Source organism: Aedes albopictus, chromosome 2, assembly GCF_035046485.1.
Source record: "Aedes albopictus strain Foshan chromosome 2, AalbF5, whole genome shotgun sequence".
Taxonomy (NCBI): Eukaryota; Metazoa; Arthropoda; class Insecta; order Diptera; family Culicidae; genus Aedes; species Aedes albopictus.
The window spans coordinates 161,875,658-161,896,548 of NC_085137.1; the positions used below are offsets into that span (position 1 = coordinate 161,875,658).

Sequence of the window (20,891 nt, forward strand, 5' to 3'; positions counted from 1 at the left end):
TTTTTGTAAAGAACTATAAACTTCTCTCAGTACTACCCGGTTTCATCTGTCGAATAACTTTGTTCACATAAAAAAATATCTCAGAAGAGATTGCATAAGGTTGTTGTTACCTGTTCGGTTACATTGATTTCAGAATCAAAAAGACGCAAAAGTCGAACACTCTCACGGCATCGCCTTTCCGCAAAAAGAACGATAACAGTTTTACTCTGATTTATTGAGAGTCCATATTGGAGACACAAGCCCTCAACTACCTGAAGAGCGTTTTGCAGCAGGTCGAAAAGGGTGTTGATGCACATATTGAATAACAATGTTAGTTAGTCGGGCAAAACTATAATTAGGAAAGCCGCTATTATCGAGTTGCCTCAATAGCGTATCTGCTACGATATTCCATAAAAGCGGTGACAAGACTCCCCCTTGGGGGCATCCACAAACACTCAAGTTCCTAATCGCTGCTTATCGCAATGTCGAGAAAAGATGTCGGTTCTTGAGCATTTGGTAAATCCAATTGGAAATCATTGGAGATATACCATGACTCCGAGCGGCTTCCAATATGGCATCAAAAGGCGCGCTTCAAAAGTACCTTCGATATCTAAGGAAACACCTGTTGGGGACAACTGGAATGCGGATAGCCCCTACCTATTCCGCCGCCGCTGGACTCGCGGGCGACTGTACATTCGTCACTCTTTGATGTCGACACAGCGCATACATGTGTAATTGTTATGAATGAATGTTGTCCAAATGTAAATAAAGTTTAGTTTTGTTATTGTTCGTTTTACCGCAACAACGCGTTTTAATTCGTTCGTCCGATTAGAGATGTTTTAATTTGTTTCTCGCGCTAATGATCTCGGTACGCCAGTTCGGCCACCACGTACGGGCGCGGGATACAAAAACACCCAAACAAGATTGCTTTTGAGTGAATGCTTTCTCAATACCACAACCCTGTGTAAAGAGACACTATCGACTTACCAGATTGGTAAGCTTGTTGGTTCACATGAAGAGGCACGCTGGCCAGATGAACATCACGGATGTGATGATCGACAATGGGTTCTAATCATTTCAGAAGAAAAGAGGTCAAACTGATAGGTCTGAAACTTTTTGCTTCTTCATACGATGCTCGAGACACTTTCGGAATAAACTGTACTGTAATATTCCGCCAGGATTTTGGAATTCAGGGTATCAAATATGCAAACAAATAGTTTTTTTTTTCAAAACAAGTTTGAAATAAACAAATCCCTTCTGAAGTAAAATAAGATATGACCCATCTGCACCTGGAGATTTAAAAAGAGCAAAGCTATTTAGTGCCCACTCAATCGGTTCTATAGTTATGACTCTTCGAACCGAAGCTAAAGAATCATAACTACAAGAAAGGACATCAGGTTCATCTGAAGATATAATATCCACACATCCGGGGAAGTGTGTACTGAATAAACATTCCAAAACTTCTTCATCAGAGGATGTGAAGTTACCATTTAGCAAACGAAGTTCAATCACTTGGAAATCCTTAGATTTTGCAAGGATTTTGTTCAACCGACCGACTTCACTCAAACTGGAAACATTTTTACAAAGGTTTTTCCAGTTCGTTCAGCTGACCGTAGAGCTTTTTGGTAGGCCTTGCGAGCCGACCTGACAGTCTCCGATCCAGCCGAACGACATCTGTTCCAACTCTTTCTATATTGTTTCCTGGGCTTGGCCAGATCAGAGTTCCACCATGGGGTTCCCTGTGGTCTTCATAGACCGTAGAGCGCAAGCTTCTTCAAAAGCTTCCATGATGAAGGTCGTTGTAGTACCAACGGTATCATCTAAATCACTTGAAGTGTCAATGGATGGTGGGTGAGTATCCATGAAATTTATCCGCAACCAAATCAGTAAAGCGATCCCAGTTTGTTGACCGGGGATTCCTGAAACGCAAAGTTTGCGAAGTAACATTTAAGTGTTTAAACAAGATGTAGCGATGGTCAAATAAAGATTCTTCGTCTGACACATGCCAATTGGTCATCTCATGACTAATTCTTCTAGAGCATGGTTTCCCAAACTGTGGGTCGCGACCCCCCTGGGGGTCGCCGGCCTTCATTCAGGGGGTCGCGAGGTTCAGCTGAATAATTTACTGTAACAGACAACAAATGAGGGAATTTCTATGGTGGGTCGCCGAAACACATCAACTGGCAAAAGGGGGTCGCGCACCTGAAAAGTTTGGGAACCTATGTTCTAGAGCAAAGCGTTATGTCTAACACTTCCTCTCTGACAGATACCATGAAGGATGGGCGGTTGCCTAAGTTAAGTAATACTACTTAAGTATTCCATCAAACTGGAGCCTCTAAAGTTAATGTCTGAGCTGCCTCAGATGAGATGGTGAATATTAGCATCACTGTCAACAATTAGCGGAATGCCTTTTGATGTGCAGTATGCGATGATTTGCTTCATCGATCCATAGGGGATGGTTGATGTAATGATGTGACAAATAAACCGAACGATAGACGTATTTCCTGTTGAGGTTTCCAACAGCAACATCAATTGTGACAGAACATACACATCTCTGGTTCAGGGATGAGTGTAGCAATGATTCCTTAATTGACAGGCACATGTGCTCGAGGCATGACACGCGAGTTTGCTGTTTCATTTTTACTGAAAGTAGCAAACACCGGGTTAACAAAGTTTCCTAGGTAGAAATTCCCCTAGGCGAAAATACACAGAGTACAATATAACAACATATTCATAAGGGCGGTATTATTAAGCCTCGAGTTTGAGACTTAAAATAGGTAGCCGATTATCTCGGAGAACCACAAGGTCAGCTGTACCATTGCTCCAATTAGTGCAGTAAAGGCACAGGCACCGATAGCATTTTGGTTTTTCTTAGTATGTTTTGAAACGATAGGCTGAAGGCTTCAGCAACGCAAGAGTACATCGTTTCTTCAATTCCAAAAGAAACGCATCTGGAGTAGCAGAGAAAGTGAGTTTGAGGTTTTCGAATGGCATTTGACACAGTGACAAATATCAAAATGATCAAAATCCAAAACATCGGAAGGAGTGTCATGAATGGCTTGGATGGCCTGAGAAGGGTTCGCTGTAGAATCGTTAAAGGCAAATCGGAACTTAGTTGCAAAAATTTCACACTTCTCTGTGGCGATGTCACCTGATAGTTCTCGGTAGTACAGCACAGTTGGCAGTCCATTCACGTTACGTTTGTTTTTTTACAAACAACCATAACTGCAAGATTTGATCACAAATTACGCGGTGTATTGATGATGAAGCGGACATATAACAATGTGATATATAGAACACATTGAGCATATTATATGTTTGGGGGGTTGGCATAATACATGTTGGCTATATTTCCTGTACCTACTACTCGCGAGGTTGAGCTGCATCTTAAGAACTACAGAGCGGTTATTACAGTACCGGCGAGCGACTTGGTTTCAGCTTGTTGTTGAACCACGCTGGCTTTCTCTTTGCAGACACTTCCGCACAGAAAATAACAGCAGCGATAAATTTAATTTGGTATCGATTGAAAAACGTCAAAGGCGAAAATACACAGAGTACACCGTTTGAAACGTAGGGGTAGGCGGGGCATAATGAGCAGGTGGGGCATAATGAGCACCTTGTATTTTCACTGTAAATCTTCAAATTTACAAAACAAATTGCTTGATTGTAACTTTATTAACTAAAATCCAATGAATTGATGACGAAACATTAGTCAAAAAAGCCGTTTACCTTGAAAAATTAATCAAAATGCGTAAAATGGTCATGCACCGGGAAAATATTATAAGAATCAGGTGACCTAAAATAAGGTTTTGGGAATCGAAATAACAATTTTGTGGGTATCTATCAAGTTTCTTGATATTCCCTGGGCCAATAAAATGTATTCGTAACAATTTTCAACTAATTGTTAAATTATTTTGTTGAAAATATATGCTCCAAAGAGTTGGTAGTAGGGTGGGGCAAAATGAGCAACTGGTGAAAAAATGATGAAAATGGTAAACATCTTCAACAAACGAATTATTATTTTGGTTTTCTTTGTTTTGATGCATATAGTAAGGTTTTGTCATTAACTTTCAATTTATTAGCTTGAAAACGTCAGTATCTGTATATTATCACCGTTTAAAAATTCCTCAATAGTAAACTCTTTGGAACCCCACAGTTCCCTACAAATTAAACCCCGTAATCCCTTCAAATTCTTATTGATTGTTGCCGGTATGCTTTATCATTGACAAGAATAGTCAATTAGCATTTGATTGTGTACAAAACTGGGATTGATCATCCTGCCCCACCTAGGGTGCTCATTATGCCCCACCCCCAAAACGCAACTCGCGATTTTATATGTTTTTAAAAACATAAAACTTTACAACATTTATAACTTTATTCGGAATTTCAACGATTAGCTTTTGTCAGTTAAGGTTCAAATGAGTATTGAACGTTAACACTACACATTGATTGCACTTAATTTACTGGATTTGGTGGTAAAATGCTTAAGCTGCTCATTATGCCCCGCCTACCCCTATAATGCGAAATAATAACGGTGACGATTAAACACTAGCGCAATTGTGACATGCGTTACCGACACTTTCGAGAAAAAAAAGTTGATATTCATGATCAACTTCATGTGGGTCGAACAGTCGGAATTCTTTTAAAGAAATGGTCGTTTTAAGATGTTCAACTGAACTGATGAAAGTTAATCGGAGAGTACTGCAGCATTAATCCGTGCAGCTTCCTATCGAAACTTTTTCCTGTATGTTTCTCCAGATAACTTGATGAGTCATGTAAAATTGTTCGTCGGAAATTACCCATCCAGCTAGACTGTCCCTATTCACATAATAATTCCATCTTTGCAGGGTTTTCTATTCACATGGGACTATTGTGCGAATATGGGAAGTAGACCAAATGCATGTGTTTTCCACTGAATTGAATTATAGAAAACTGCTAGTGCTTGTCTGAATGTGATTGCGTGCATAAGGATTCTGTTATTCGAAGTTTTTTTTTTCCTCTATTGGTTTATTTAGGACAGGCCTTCAGTTATTGCCGCCTCCATCAAAAGCCACCAGAAAATTATGCGTGCGTTTAGATTTCCTTCGAATGGTCTCAGCAGACAACAAACTCGCGTTTGGCACCTCCACTATTTGAGTGAATGTAATTTATCAGAAAAGCTGTGTAAATGAATTAGATGAATTTATTTGGATTGTAAGAAAGTGAGATTGCCAATAAAACCCCTTTTTACTATATGTTGTGTTTCTGGTGGCGGTTAATGAGTGTACGTGTATCGTGTATCCTAAAAAAAGTCTTCTAAATGTAGCAAAACATCCCAGGAAAACGTTTGCAAACCTAATTGGCCACCAAATACTAAAATAACTAACTTATTCCTTTACTAACACTCATTCAAGGTCTCAAGCAGTCAGTGAACAGTGTTGCATGTAAATAAGCAAATTCCGAAATAAACTAATACGATTCTATTCCCCCATTCATTCCAGTCGGTGGCAACAAGGAGAATGCAACGCGTGGCGATCGAAAGCATGAAAAGTCCCGAACGAAAGGTGGCCGAAAGCACCGGAACGGCCGGGACACGGATCGCGACCACCACAGTAGCAGCAAGGAGCACACCAAGGATAGTCACAGTAAGCAACAGAATTCCAACAACCGCAGCAGCAGCAAAGATAGTACAATTCCGGTGACTAGCAGTGCCAACAGTGTTGCCAGCAGCAGGACGGTGAGCAATTCTTCTAGTGGTAACAGTACCTCCAGTACAACGGCCATAGTAGGCAGTAGCAATGGCAGTAAGGTGTCCGTCGCTGCTGTAGTAGCAGGTCTAGCCAATGGGGATGAGGTGAACAAAGAGGTGCAGAACAATAGTAAAAACCTATCGAAAGCCGCCCTCAACGGGTGTGTAAGCACAAATGGTACAACCACCAACGGTGGAAAACTGGCCGCCGTTCAGCATTTGGTCGAGGATCTGGATGACGATGACGACGAGCTGGAATTCGAGGATCTGGACAACGACGCTCTGTCGTCGGACAACGATGGCAAAACGAATACGCCTTCGTTGAGTAGCAGCGGTTCCTCGCACGCTGGCGGTGACAGTGGAAGCACCCTGAGCGAATCGCCTAGCGGTAAGAGCTCCCCGAGTGCATTCCCCGATCAACTGAACAATGTGATAACGACTGGCAGCACTGTGACGGCAGCCAGTTCGACCAGCAGTAGTACCTCGTCCGCCGGGGAAAGCGCCATCACGACAGCAGCAACTCCCAGCAACTCGACGGCCATCACCAATGGTATTAGTAGCAGTAGTAGCAGTAATTACACCAGCACCTCCATCTCCTCGCTGACCACGTCGTCAGGAACTGTGGTGCCCAGCACCGAGGAAACGACTAGCAACAGTACTGAGCAACCCGTGATATCGTCATCTTCGTCGTCTTCGCTGTTTGGCAACGATGAAATCACAACTGTTACGACATCCGTGGCGGCGACGGCGGCCAACAAACAACAGCAGCAGCAGCAACAGCCGACAAATGGTCTCAACAAAATCAACAGTCTCATCGACAGCAGCACTTCACGATTCTCCAAGTTGGGCATTTTCGATGACAACAGCAGTTTCTTCTCTCACAGCACGTTCGATCCGTACAGTTACAACAAACTGGATGGTGGTAAGTTCGTGTTTTTGATGATTTTTGGGGCGATTCTTCTGTTGGGATTGGCGATAGCTTTCTATGTTAGAATGCAATAAAATGTTACAAACACCACAAAAGCACTGCATCGCTTCTTTGTCTGATCACGAAAAGTATCGGCTCATGGTGGCATCACAAGTGTGCATTATTCTCTGTAGAGTGAAGATACATTTAAACCCCGACACCTCACAGAAATCAAGCTGATTACAAGGTTGTGCCTTTACCCAGGATCAATCATTTGTTGCAAATATTCTTAAATTGATAAAATGTCAAAATCGATAGCAGATATGCTAACTGAATCACGTACACATTATTGAAATGTCTGATGATAGCTTTAGTTTAAATTCTGCTTGCCAGCAGCCCATGAGCATAGATAGCACAAGTCACTTAAAGGGATTTTAAATTTTTATCCACAACATTACTGAAGTTTTATACTGCCGTTCTACGCATAATTGCCCCATGTTATATGGGATACCCATATGACATGGGCAAATTGGGCGTAGAACGGCAGTATATTAATCACCTGCTGAAGGCAAGAATTAATCAACAGATCATTCATGCAATAATTGACGTTGTCAGAGATATACATAGAGGTAACCGTGCTCGTTCATCTGCCAGGCACGTGATTCAACAACTTTTTTAAGGATCTACGATTGTCTAAATTTCATTCATAGTTGTTTCCGCAACTTAGTAGGGTTCTGGAATATCCCCCAAGGGTTATTAAAATGTAGCCATGTAACTTGGGCTTTGAACATTAGCTGACTGAAACAAATGCAAGGACATGATTTGTTGAGTTCGTTTTTGATCTCGTTAGGTGTTATATCATCACTTGTCAGACCTTATCAGACGATTTTGAACATGTTTTTAAACATGTCGGCGTACCTACGTTGAAATTGTAGGAAAGGTCTTAAACATAATAAAAAAAAAAGTTAAACGCCGAGAATATTCTACTTAGGTTAGCATCATCTTTAGTGAAACAGACGATAATCTCCTGTTGATACAACACCTTTCGTTCCAGTTGTGAATGGTAATCTGGACAGTAGCCAATCCGCCGGTCTCACGTCCTCCCAGCTGCCGGATCTCCTCAGCGGTACCAACGATACCAACGAGCAGCACACAAAGGAGATCCTCAAGAACTTGGGTAACCTTCAGCAACAGCAACAGCAGCAGGCGCAGCAGCAACAACAGCAACATCACTTGCTGAACAATCTGCACCTGCAGCAGCAGCTGAATGGACTCGGTCTTGGAAACGGTAGTGTCGACAGTCTCACGGGGCTCGGCACTGGCAATACCGACGATTGGGAGGCCGCCTTTAGCAAATATGTGATGCGCAACAAACTGGACGTTGAACATCACGAGGAACTCTTACGCATGCAGGAATTGCAGAAGCGTAACCTCATCAACAGTGGACTGAATGTGACGCAATTTAATGGCTTTAATGGTAAGGATCAAAACTTTCGCTCGTCTCTCAGAATATAACTGATTCAAATTCTTACTTCACAGGAGATTATTCAGACTACTTTCACAACACGAACGAACTTAATAGTAGGTTACTGAGTCAACAACACCAGCAGCAGGCTCATCAACGTTTACAGCAGCAACAGCAGCAGCAGCACTCCGAATTGAGTCACATCTACGCGGGTAACATGTCAAAGTTCTTCGACTTTCACAAAAACCAACAACAGCAAGCAGCACAGCAGCAGAATCCACCCTTTTTACACAATGGACACTCCTCGCTGTCGGCAGCGGCGGACCCGATGAATATCGCCAACTTGCTCGAGAACAGCCGGTTGAATTCACACTTCCTAGATCAACACTCGAATGGTAAGTTTGGAGTCGCGTTCACACACGCACGATTACGACACTAATCGAATACCTCCCGTCAGGTTTGCTAGGTTCCCAATTACAGAAGCAGCGAATGATGAACGGCCAGCTGAATGCTCACAGTATCCTGTTGAACGGGGCAAATCCACAGCAGCAGCAGCAGGCACAAACGCAATCGCAGCAACAACAACAGAACAGTAGGCTTCACAGCTCACAGCAGCAACAGCAATCACAGCAACAGCAGCAGCAGTATCCACAGCAAACGCCAATCGTAGATGACGATTTAGGTAATTGTTACCCTCGAACTCACTTACAAAAGGGGTTGTTTAGGTTCACGCGATTTAGATTGGGGTAGTCCAAAACTAAATAACTTTCTAACGTAAATTGCATCCATAGCTTCTTAGGGAGTTAGATAGCGTAGTTTATCCTAGAAAACTTGCTTGCAAAAGTTATTTAATTTTCGTCTATTTCGACATGGCGCGCAACCATTCACAACAACACGCGCTGACTGCAGGCAAAATTTTAGGCTTTGACCCGTTCTTCGAGACCCAGAAGGCGCTGGCCGAGTTGATCAACGACGAGATCAACCAGCAGCAGATCTCGCAGAGTGCGGCAGCGGCCGCAGCTGCAGCCGCGGCAGCAGCAGCAGCCAACCACAGCAAGCTGATGGAGAACGTTCAGCGGACCCGGATGCCGCCGCCTGGCTTCAACCACATGAACGCATTCGGCTTCGGTGTACCGAGGGCGCAAGGTAAGTTTCTACTCCTTTCTTTCTATTGGTTGGCCAAAATCACACCAAGTTACGATCATCTCTGTATTCCTTTCCAAGGACGAATATCCTTTCGGTTAATTTTTTTTTTTCTCAAATCAAACCACCAGCATGCCTGTGAAAAGCTTACTCAGGAAAGGAAATTATCTTAAGCGATTGCTTTAGTCTGCCTTCTTTTCACGGTCACGGTGAAGTTCTGGTCCGTTATCGACCGGCCTTCGATGAAGCCGGCTTGATAACTTCCCACGTGCACATTCGAGCTAGGGTACAACAAGCAACGAAGGTTAACGGTCTCACAAAGTTCTCACATTCCAAAATGTCGTCTTTCTTTCGAATGGGGCAGATTACCTTTTTCTTCCACATCGGTAGAAGTTCGGTTTCTCAGATTCTGACCAGGGATGGCAAAAATACTTTTTTCTCTTTTCCGTTCATCGATACTGGCAGTAAAATAAAAACAAAACAACGGCAGCACCAATACCATCAGACGCCGCGCCGACGGCAGTCAAGCAGTCGCTTGATGGTTTTCGCTTTCCCACGGTAATATTTATGAGCAGTCATGCTGAGGCGGGTGATTGCGAAAAATGTCAAATATTTTCAACTGCTAATAACTCACTTGTTTTAATAAATAATTTAAATCGATTTGCACAAATAGCTAGAGCACTCTAGTAGCTTTGTGATGCATGTAAAGAAGTTTGTCTAGAAGCGGTTTGAAACGCAAAAAAATGCGAAAACGGGAGAGACAGAAATTTTTGTCGTCGTTGTGCTCGAGTATTGGCGCTCTCGCGCTTGGAAACCGTTTCGAGGAAGAAGGCTGCAGGAAAAAAAATGTTATGACATTTATTTTTCGAACAGTTTGAGTTTGGCTGGGCGTATGATGTTCGTGTGGAAAAATGTCAAATGTACAGCCGGTTACCCTTTTTTCCAGTACATTTCTCATCCCTGATTCTGACTATCAATCGGTGCAGACAGGTGGGAGTTGGATCATTTCCGCCCTCTGCTGCACTGGTGAAGTCGTTTCCTTCGTTACCTGGGTCTTCCGTGCCTATATTCTCCACGCCATTGAGATGCTCATCGAGGTGCTGCTTCCAACTTTCGATCACAACACGTGTTTTGATAAACACTAGAATCATCTGCTGCTTTTTTGTAATTTCTCACGGAATTGGTCCGGTTTGTGATTCATTCATTTATTTAGTTAACATCAAATTCATGATAGTACTGAATCAACAATTTGCCGCCATTACTCGATTTGCAGCTGCAGCTCTCCAACGTCGGTCACGCCCAACACTCGCCAGATCACGCTCCACCTGGTCCGCCCATCGTGCTCTCTGCGCTCCACGCCTTCTTGTACCAACCGGATGGTTAGCAAACACCAACTTTGCCCGATGGCATCCTTAACTTCCCTCAGCGTGGGAGTTGGTTCGTTCCCGTCCTCTGCTGCACCAACATAGTCATTTCCTCCGCTGCCTTGGTCCTCCGTGCCTACATTCTCTTCGCCATTCAGGTGCTCGTCGAAGTGCTGCTTCCACCTTTCGATCACCTCACGTTTGTCCGTCAGGAGGCTCCCATCCTTATCCCTGCAGATTTCGGCTTGCGGCACGTAGCCTTTGCGGGATGCGTTGAGCTTCTGATAGAACTTCCGTGTTTCCTGTGAACGGCACAGCAGTTCCATTTCCTCGCACTCCGCTTCTTCCAGGCAGCGCTTTTTCTCCCGGAAGAGACGGGTCTGCTGCTTCCGCTTCTGTCTGTATCGCTCCACATTCCGTCGGGTTCCATGCTGCAGCATTACCGCCCGCGCTGCATCCTTCTCCTCCAGAACCGCTCTGCACTCCTCGTCGAACCAATCGTTTCGTCGACTCCGTTCTACATACCCGATAGTGCTCTCGGCTGCGTTGTTGATGGCTGCTTTGACTGTACTCCAGCAGTCCTCTAGAGGGGCCACATCGAGCACACCCTCGTCCGGCAACGCTGCCTCGAGATTCTGCGCGTATGCGGTGGCGACATCCGGTTGCTTCAGTCGCTCTAGATCGTACCGGGGCGGCCGCCGGTACTGTACATTGTTAATAACGGAGAGTTTTGGGCGCAGTTTAACCATCACCAGGTAGTGATCAGAGTCGATATTAGCGCCACGATAGGTCCTGACGTCGATAATGTCGGAGAAGTGCCGTCCATCAATCAGAACGTGGTCGATTTGCGATTCCGTTTGTTGTGGTGATCTCCAGGTGTAACGATACGGGAGGCTGTGCTGGAAGAAGGTGCTACGAATGGCCATGTTCTTGGAGGCGGCGAAATCGATGAGGCGTAGGCCATTTTCGTTCGTCAGCTGGTGGGCGCTGAACTTTCCAATTGTCGGTCTGAATTCCTCCTCCTGGCCTACCTGAGCGTTTAGATCCCCTATGATGATCTTGACGTCGTGGTTTGGGCAGCTGTCGTACTCGCGTTCGAGCTGCGCGTAAAATGCGTCTTTGTCATCATCAGTGCTTCCGGAGTGAGGGCTGTGCACGTTTATTATGCTGATGTTGAAGAATCGGCCCTTGATCCTCAACCTGCACATTCTTTCGTCGATCGGCCACCAACCGATCACGCGCCTCTGCATGTCGCCCATCACTATAAAAGCTGTTCCCAGCTCACGTGTGTTGCCGCAACTCTGGTAGATGGTATGATTACCTCTAAACGTTCGCACCATAGATCCTGTCCAACACACCTCCTGCAGCGCTACGATTCCGAACCCGCGGTCCTTCAGTATATCGGCGAGTATGCGGGTGCTCCCGATGAAGTTGAGAGATCTGCAGTTCCACGTACCGAGCTTCCAATCGCAAGTCCCTTTTCGTCGCTGTGGTCGTCGCCATTGGTATCGGTTCGCATTCTTCTCTTGTTGATTTTCCGGTGCTAGTCTTTTTTTACGGCTGGCTCGCAGGGCCTGACACCAACCCACTAACCCAGGGAGCTGGGCTTACCTTCCCGGAAGCTACGGGTTCTGCATTGGCATTTCCTCCAACTACAGTGCTAAATAGCTAGGCTCGAGCGCCAGTCTTCGCCGGGGGTGGTGTTTTTAATGGGCGCCCAGGAGATAATATTTTACCTGAGCTTCCACCCCCCCGGTTTGTGATTATCGAAGTTTATTTTTCCGTTAACGGTATACATGCTCACGCCGCGAAATGGCTTCAGCAGTCGACCGAACGTTCGTCATCAGCTTCAGATCGGTACCAAGCAAGCTCAGTACATCGACATCTCGAATTTCATCGTCTAAAAAGTGAACTTCGAACTGCCCCAAATTAAGCATCTCCAAGTAATCAACGGTCGTGTTTTCATATTAACCGAAGCACCAGAAGCTGCGCAAAGTAGATCCTAGAACACAACATAAAGTATCAAATGGATTTCAACGGTAAGCTGTACACAATACCGAACCAGTGCTTAAATCTGAGAGAATATGGAAAATACGATCATCCACGCCAGCAACCAATACGAAGGAACACACAAAGGGAGGAAAGAAAAAACGAATCCTCATCAGTCGGTTGGCTTGTGAAGCAAACTGACTGGTGTCATTTGTTCTCACTTACTGCTGCGAGTGTGAAGATGCGGAAATGATTCAATGGATTTGTTTTATTGCTCAAAATTTGCAAAGACAATCATTTTGTTGGTATAGAAATGTTATACGTTACTATTATAAAGCCTGTATCCGCATTACAGGGACGTGCAAGGAAGGAAAACATGACGCACGAAAGCTGTAGCAAATCGTTTCCCATGCGACGGGACTGCTGCGATGCTTCATAACTCACACTGCAACACGCTCATTCATTATTGCTACCGTCGATGGGGGTGACAGACCCATTGTGAGATTGGGTCAAAACGGAGAAACATAAAACTTGAAATAGCTCATCAACTATCGCTAATTTATATCGAAAACTTTATATTATTTCAAAGAGGAGATGTTTTTACACGTCATGATGCAGAATAAGATGTTTAGCAATAATCGTTTTTTGTTCAAATTATGGCTAAACTTATATGATGAAACTACTAGTAAATCACTCTGAAAAAAATTCTCCTTCGCAATGTTTCACACAAGCACCTAACCATAAATTTTCTTATAAGTAGTTAGCTGTAGGTATTACTTGGTTGATGCAACGAAAAAAGCGGGCTGTCAATGCACTTTTTATTTAAAAATTCAATATTTTCCACCCTATGTCTAAATATTAAGAATGGGGGTGAGATTGGGTCAAGCAAGTTATCGAGTGCACATAAACTCAACTAAAAATTCAACTTGCTTTCCAGTCCCAATTTGACGTTAAAGTGGTGCCATGTTTACCATATCTTCATTAAACCATACTTTTTTTTCGAAAATATGTCGAAGAAGTGTCAAGCGAGTGTGTTCATACGTTTAGTGCCTAAAATCATTTATAACAATAAACCCATGCGTTTGGACAGCTCCTCTAATCAACATCTAACGTTTAGTGTACTGCAATATCATAAGATCACAAAATAGAATTAATAACGTTCTTCTGCTCCACTCATTTTTGAAATTTTTAGGAAATATCGTGAAACTACCGGACGGTAGTGGAATTCAGGAAATACAGGGGCTATAAAACCGGTAACATAGTACAATGTCGGAAAGTGAATGAACGTCGAATTTTGGTTTGGTTAAACATTTCTTATGCAATCTTTCAATGCGTCCCTCCCTCACTGTTATCACCCCCCTCCTCTCATGGAGGTTGAAACTTTCAATGAGGATGATTATGGTAGCTAGAAATGGCGATACAACATACAAACGTTAGTTTATCAAATTTCAACATTGTTTTCGGTGGTATTAGGTGGATTAATCATCTTTTGAAATTACCTAAGTTTTTATTCGTCATGGCTACATTGTATTTTAAGTAGGTTTACTAGATATGATCAATAAAATAAACTTATATTCTTTGATAGGCGACTTCGAATACTTTGACCCATTCTCACCCCCTCTAAGGGGTGAGATTGGGTCAATTTTCTATCATTTGTAGTTTGGTAAGCAATTCATGTAATGTGATACTTTCTTGCTAAACTATCAATATCACACAGAAGAGTATACATACCAAATAAAAAGTTATTCCGACTTCAATTGCATTTGTTATTTAACAAACAATCTTTGAGTATCCTTTTTTGACCCATTCTCACCCCCAACGGTACTGAAACAAGTGTGTTTGAAAATTGAAGTGAAACACTTTGGATTTTCGTTTCAATTGTGGGTCATTGAAAAATTTCAATGTGCTGAAAACACTATTTAAAACAATTTTTCAAATAGTGGTGCACCCCAATAGAATGATCATTATGTTTTATGAAAAAGGAACACAAGTTCGACCGCTTAAATCCAATTAACCGGCGCCTGTAACCATTGAGAGACTAACGCGCAAGAGTGAGACACTACGCTCTGCCGAGTGAAGCACATGCAACGCCACCCCGAAGAGAGACTACCGAGTGCTACGATGAATGAGAACGTTTTCCGAATCGAAAAGAAAGACTCGAATAGTGTGTCAAACAGATAAAGTGACTCATTCAAATGTTGCATGAAAGTGTCTCATTGAAACGAAATTAAACGCCCCTGATCAGCAGTCTCCGATTGCTTTGTTCGGAACCTGCAATCACCCGAGAGGGATTTGGCGATGCATTTGTACAGGACACATAAAAACGATTACAAGCAAATTATCTTTGAAGCCAACAACGCAACTTGGTAAGATTTCCTCGAAAGCATGAATGCATCACAAACCTCAGCAGAGCTCTGGAAACGTATCAATGTCATAGATGGTAAGCGGAAATTTACAACACTCACACTAGCCTGGCCCAAATACAAAAATGTCGAAAAATTCCACGGGGCACCCTCTAGAATCGTGCCTTTGGATGAGAAGAGCAATCTGTGAAAATTTCAGCTCAATCGGTTTAAAACTGAGCTGGCGCAAATGAGTTGAAGGTTTGTATGGGATCTTCAGTCCAAATATATAAAAATCGCACCGCAGTGCCGCACTGAGCGTGCAAAGAGAAATTCACTGAGGTGAATTCACCCGGGTGAAATTCTCTTTTCGCGCACAGTGTGGCACTGCGGTGCGGTTTTTTGACAGTTCGAAATGACATTTGGGATATTCAAACTTCCTTCTATCAGGTTAGATAGGAAGATTACATAAATACGATCGTTTTGGTGGTGTAAATCAAAAGAGCAGAATTTTCATGCTCTGAGTGCGGACAAGTCTGTCTGGGGGTAAAGCATAGTGGTGCCGATTCCCAAGGCGATCCCCACTCGTGACCTATCCAAATTTCGCCTAATCTCTCTGACCTGTTGTACGGGAAAGATTCTGGAGAGAATGGTCAACCGTCGAATCAAACAATATCTAGAAGCTAACGAACTACTAGACCCTTGACAGCATACTCTCCGTCCAGTCTTTGGAACATCTACAACTTTGCTGAACTCGGCAATGCACTCCAGAAAGCTTCTGACCAAAGACATCACGCGACCTCACTGGATATTTCTGAAGCGTTCAACCGTATACAAAGAACCTTTGTCCTAAGGCAACTGAGAATAGGCCTGGCATACGCTGCACTTCGTTCGTGACTTTCTCTCTGGACGGTCTTTCCGGGTTGTTATCAGAAATACTAAATCATCTTCTTTCGCCTAAGAAACGGGCGTTCCACAAGCGTCTGTTTTGGCAGTGATGCTCTTTTTCGTGGCGATGAATGGAATATTTAATGCAATACAGAATTATATCCACATCTTTGCTTACGCCGATGAAATTCTCATCATCGTTGTCGGACCCACACCCATGTGCGCAACTACAGCGATTTCGCTCATGACATGACAAGGATCCCTGCTCAGGCTGCGTTGAAAAGGATGACAAAATGGGCATCTAACATCGGCTTCCAGTTAGTAAAAGTGTTAGATGTCACATCTGTCAACTTGGGTATGAAACAAAAGGTCCACACCTAACAATTGAAGGACAGGCAACTTCACTTCGTAAGTCGCATCTTGGGAGTACTGTTGGGCCGTACTCTGTCGTTTCGCCAACCCTTTGACACTGTAAAAGCCGCTTGTAGAACGAGGTTAAATCTGATAAAATGCATATCTCGTCCGATATGAGTGAAATCAGTTATTGTACCATTTAATTCCGCCCTCTTTTGCTTATTCTTTGATCTTTACCCGGGCAGAAAAGAATTACAAAACAATTGCAAGATTTATCATTCAAAAAGAATTACTGAATGGTAAAATTTGCCATTGGTTTGTTTGAAATAAGTGACAAAAGGGCAAAAATAATAACTGAAATTGTTCTATGAAATAACTAAAGAATGTCAAATTTTAACATTACAATGGCAAACCAAGAACAAAAAAAATCAAGGTTGAGAATTGCAAAATATACTATTATTGAGTTATTGAAAACAGAACAATATCAAAATTAGTTATTCGCCTGTCAACAAAAAAAATATCAAAAGTTACCATTAGAAGTACCAAAATTCAAATTTTGTCATTATGTTGTTTTTAATAAGTGCCAAAACTGCGATGGTTCATCAAACTCGTAAGAGGTCAACAATATCTCACCAATTGCAAAATTTGTTATGATAGCAAAATAAGACATTCAGCAGTTATTCTTCCAAATTTGATAAATGACAAGCGAATGCCATATTTTGATATGATATCATTTTATGCTATTGACATGTTATTTTAAGCTCTTTATGAAGAACTCATGAATGACAAAATAAGTTATGACAATAAAATTTATTATTCTTTTGTTGTTGGTTTGCCATTCACCTCTACCCGGGTATTCACTCCTGGATAACTGACACTGAGGAAGATTACAAGTGATAGTCGAAATACGCGTATCTGTCAAAGGATAAGCAAAAGAGGGCGGAATTAAATGGTACAATAACTGATTACAATCATTCGATGGAAGAGGATGTTCCGATTGTGTGATCTATTCGGATGAGATCCTCAGTCTCGTCTACAGTACATATGTTCGACTGATCTCCGGGCTTCTGCCCCCTCAACTCTGCCTGTGTAGAGGTTGGTCTGCTACCCTTCCAGATAAGCATCATCGTAGCTCTTTGCATCAAGAGTGAGGTCTTCTCCACCAAGAACATAAGTGACGATAGAGTCTTTCTTCCCGTCGAAGGGAGACAGAGCTCTAAATGCAGTAGTCAACATGGATCTCCTTCCGGTTGCAAAGGTCCACTTGCTTGGAAATAGGAGTTGGTGTTCCGTACCGACGAAAATTGACAATCGAGTAAAAAATAGCTTCTCCACCGGCTGCAACTCTGCTGCTCTACGAAGGTCGGTCGCGGAACTTTTGCGTGTCTCCTATCTAAACGATGCTCATCGGTTTTTCGATGGATCGCTCTCCCATCTTGTAGTCAGGCTAGGTGTATCCGGTGACATCCCACCGGTCAGTATGAGTCTTTTTCCACAGTGCTTAGTTTTCTCTGCCGAAGCAGCAACAGCCTTCATCGCTGCTAACACTCCATCTCATCGCCCAATTTTGGTTCAAACCGATTCTGCGAGCGTCATATCGGCGCTTCAATCTGATACACCGACACACCCCTGAATCCAGGGTATACTTATGCACGTTCCAGCTGATTCAGCGTTCACGTGGATCCCCAGACACGGCGGTGTCCCGGGAAATGAAAACGTCGATCATCTCGCTGGGGTAATCTGTGGAACCAATCAAGAACAGCTTTTCTGCGGAGGATGAAAGACACGGCTGAACCACGGACTGATTTGTCAACGCTTAAAGACTACGTCGACCTCGTGACATCGCTGATAAGATTAGAGAAGTCACACGAGAGGATCCGGATATCATCAAAACACTGATCAATTTTAGCCATGATTGTAACCTATACGAATTCATTTAACTGCTCTATCTCCTTCGGGTCAGTCCTCCGTCTGTTATTGTTTATTAATTTAATGTGTTGAAATAACGCTAGTTATAAGAATAAAATAAGTATCTGATGTCATCGACTGTTTGCTATCCTCAGAACATCTCTAAGAATGCTAAAGAGCAATCTCTTAGAATGCTAAAGAGCAAGCTGCTTAGTTGAACTTTTGGTTACACGGAACTTGCCTGAATTTAAAATTAACTCGTGTATTGAAATTTCGGAAAAATCTTAGCATACGAGCATGTTTAACCCTAAAAGGGATACCTGGGGTCCATTGGACCCCAGGCGCCTTTCAGAGCTCATCTTTGATGGAACACACTCAGCGAGGTGACGAAACTGAGTCCATAAAGGTATCCCTTTTAGGGTTAATAACAATGTGGGTCGGCTTATGGTTTGGTTGAAAATAAGTGCGTCATTCGGCATAAGGTCACATAGCATAAAGACAGCTGACATAACGGTCATTTGGCATGATAGACACTTGACTTGGCCAAGACTTCTCACAGAGTTCCTCTCGGTATTTCCGTAAAAGTAATTCTTGTGATTTTTTCATCAATTCCTCCCGGGATATCTCTCCGAGGTTTCTCTAAGAGATTTTCTTTTAATTTGTTTAGACATTTCTCCCATGCTTTACTTCGGAGGGTCTCCCGGGATTTTTGCTAGCATTCCTACTAAGATCCATCCAATAGTTTTTCACAGGATATCTCTCAGAGATTATTCTGGGATTTTCCCCAAAGTTTCTCCTAATAAGAACAAGTGGCAACCCTAAACCCCCAAAAACCCTGTTCGAAAAGATTTCTGAACACACTGTTTTAGGAAAAGGAATAGAGATGAGTTTTTGATCAAATTGTATAGAACATTCAAATCTGGGTTATCATAGAGTCAATCCTTATAATCAACATTCTTTATATGAATTTCAGGTAGCAAAATCCTTCCGTTCATGAACCTAACCAACAGCGCACAGCAGCCGCAGCAGCAACAACCGCAGCAAAGCAACTGGGGTCAGCAACTACAACAGCAGCAGCAGCAACAACAACAACAGCAACAGTTTATGGGATTCCCACAGAATGAGCAAGCTCATCTGTCTTCATCCCAACAGCAGAACGGACACAACAAAGCAGGTACGTTTCATAGTTCGATGTTCCAATCACCTTAATATGAGCGAAAATATACTCAATATCTCTTTCCGACGGTCAAGGTTACGGCAATAACTTCACCGACTGGACCTCGTTCGATCCGGCCATCGTCTCGTTTCGTCAGTTTTCGTTCATGAACGGACCCAACCAGCCCGGGGATATGTTTCTATCGGCTCAGCAGAACCAACTGAATCAGCAGAACCTCCAACAACCAGGACAAGGTAAATGCCCTCTGTCAGCAACTGATTCTGGTATGCAACCTTTAAATTAAATTATTTTTCAACCGCCCTTTCAGGATTCGGACACCACGGCATTAACTTGCAGTCGAGTCTGATGAACCAACAGCAACAACAGCAGCAGCCACAGCCAGGAAATCCACAAGCACAGGTAAACTATGAAGACATTTTCTTCCATCATCAGCAACACCATCAACAATCACATCAGCTGCAACAGCAAGAGCACCTCTTTCATCGTCACCAACAGCAACAACTACAACTGTCCTCAGAGCAACAGCAAGCTAACAGAAATCTGAACGATTACCTCAGCATACTGAGCTATCCATTGGTGTCTTGCCCTGAATGAAATTGTAGCTCAGCAGCTTTGTAGATCGAAATGCTCTTGTTGCGTTAACCTTATTGCCATGCAAGCACGTATAGAAAATATTTGAAAAAAAGCATAATTGGAATAAATTATATCAATAGAATGGTTTTACTCCTTTGTCAACTTGTTCGTTAGTTTTGTTCAACAATCCGAGATGTAGATTGACTTCAACGAATATTTCCGGAATGCTACTTTGCGGATTCCCAACTCTTTATGTTGTATTTACTAGAAACAGTCAAAGGCTAGGTCAAAGGTTTGTATTATGACAATATATAACTAGGAATGAAAGGTTATAATAACTTATGACGCCTGAAGTCACCTGACATTCAAAAGCTAGTTTTCTTTACTAGCCCGGAGCTCAGTGGATTGAAAATCTCTTTGACATATCACGCGCCCATTTCGTTCCAGGTCAATTTCTCGCACGCGACCTCCAACTGGCTGAACAGCGAGCAGAGCGCCTACATGAGCAGCCTCGCCAATGGATTCGGCGCTGGATCGAACTACGACAAGTTCTCCATCCCGATGCCACCTGGCTTCCAGGCTGCAGCAGCGGCGGCAGCAGCAGCCGCAGCCGCCAACAAACAGAAGGCCGAATGCATCAACTAAACCCGTCAGCAAGCCACCGCAGCCAGTGTGTAGAGAAAGTCTTAGCAAAGCCACAAACCCCCATCTACTACCATCCGTCTCTGTAGTATCCGCAAAAAAGAAACAGGTAAAATTTAGCTAATCGGAACCGTATTCAACTCGTTGACCTAGAAGAGTGTCGTCATAAAACGACCCAAGCTACATTTTCAAGTCCAATTAGCTTTAAGGAGGTTTTGAGAACCTTCTTAGAACCGGAATAACTTTATTTTGGATTTGTGATGGTGTCAAGAGCCGCATCGAATCTGCTTAACTTGAAAATGTTACTTAGGGTGTCATTAGTCGCAATGGAGGTTTTATGGTAGTTTTGAAGGCCTCTTGAAAACGCTTTAAAACCACGTTAAAACCTAAATTGTTACTCAGAGTGGTTCAAGGACCTGGAGGAAAGCGAAA

At 43.1% G+C, this 20,891-nt stretch overlaps 1 protein-coding gene across 10 annotated transcripts in view; it reads left to right on the forward strand.

Moving 5' to 3' along the window:
• LOC109405894 (transcription factor SPT20 homolog) overlaps positions 1-20,565 on the forward strand; it is a 98,699-nt gene extending 78,134 nt beyond the window's left edge. For 6 of the 10 annotated variants that reach the window (XM_029858667.2, XM_029858670.2, XM_029858674.2 and 3 more), the window contains 9 exons: positions 5,460-6,629; positions 7,669-8,091; positions 8,154-8,474; positions 8,537-8,761; positions 8,989-9,225; positions 19,041-19,241; positions 19,319-19,477; positions 19,552-19,643; positions 20,265-20,565. In XM_029858667.2, the coding sequence (XP_029714527.1) occupies positions 5,460-6,629; positions 7,669-8,091; positions 8,154-8,474; positions 8,537-8,761; positions 8,989-9,225; positions 19,041-19,241; positions 19,319-19,477; positions 19,552-19,643; positions 20,265-20,462 (3,026 nt within the window). In that variant the 3' untranslated portion in view covers positions 20,463-20,565. The remainder of the gene's footprint in view (positions 1-5,459; positions 6,630-7,668; positions 8,092-8,153; positions 8,475-8,536; positions 8,762-8,988; positions 9,226-19,040; positions 19,242-19,318; positions 19,478-19,551; positions 19,644-20,264) is intronic. The other 4 variants (XM_029858673.2, XM_029858675.2, XM_029858672.2 and 1 more) reach the window with 3 other exon arrangements.
• The last annotated feature ends 326 nt before the right edge of the window (positions 20,566-20,891 follow it).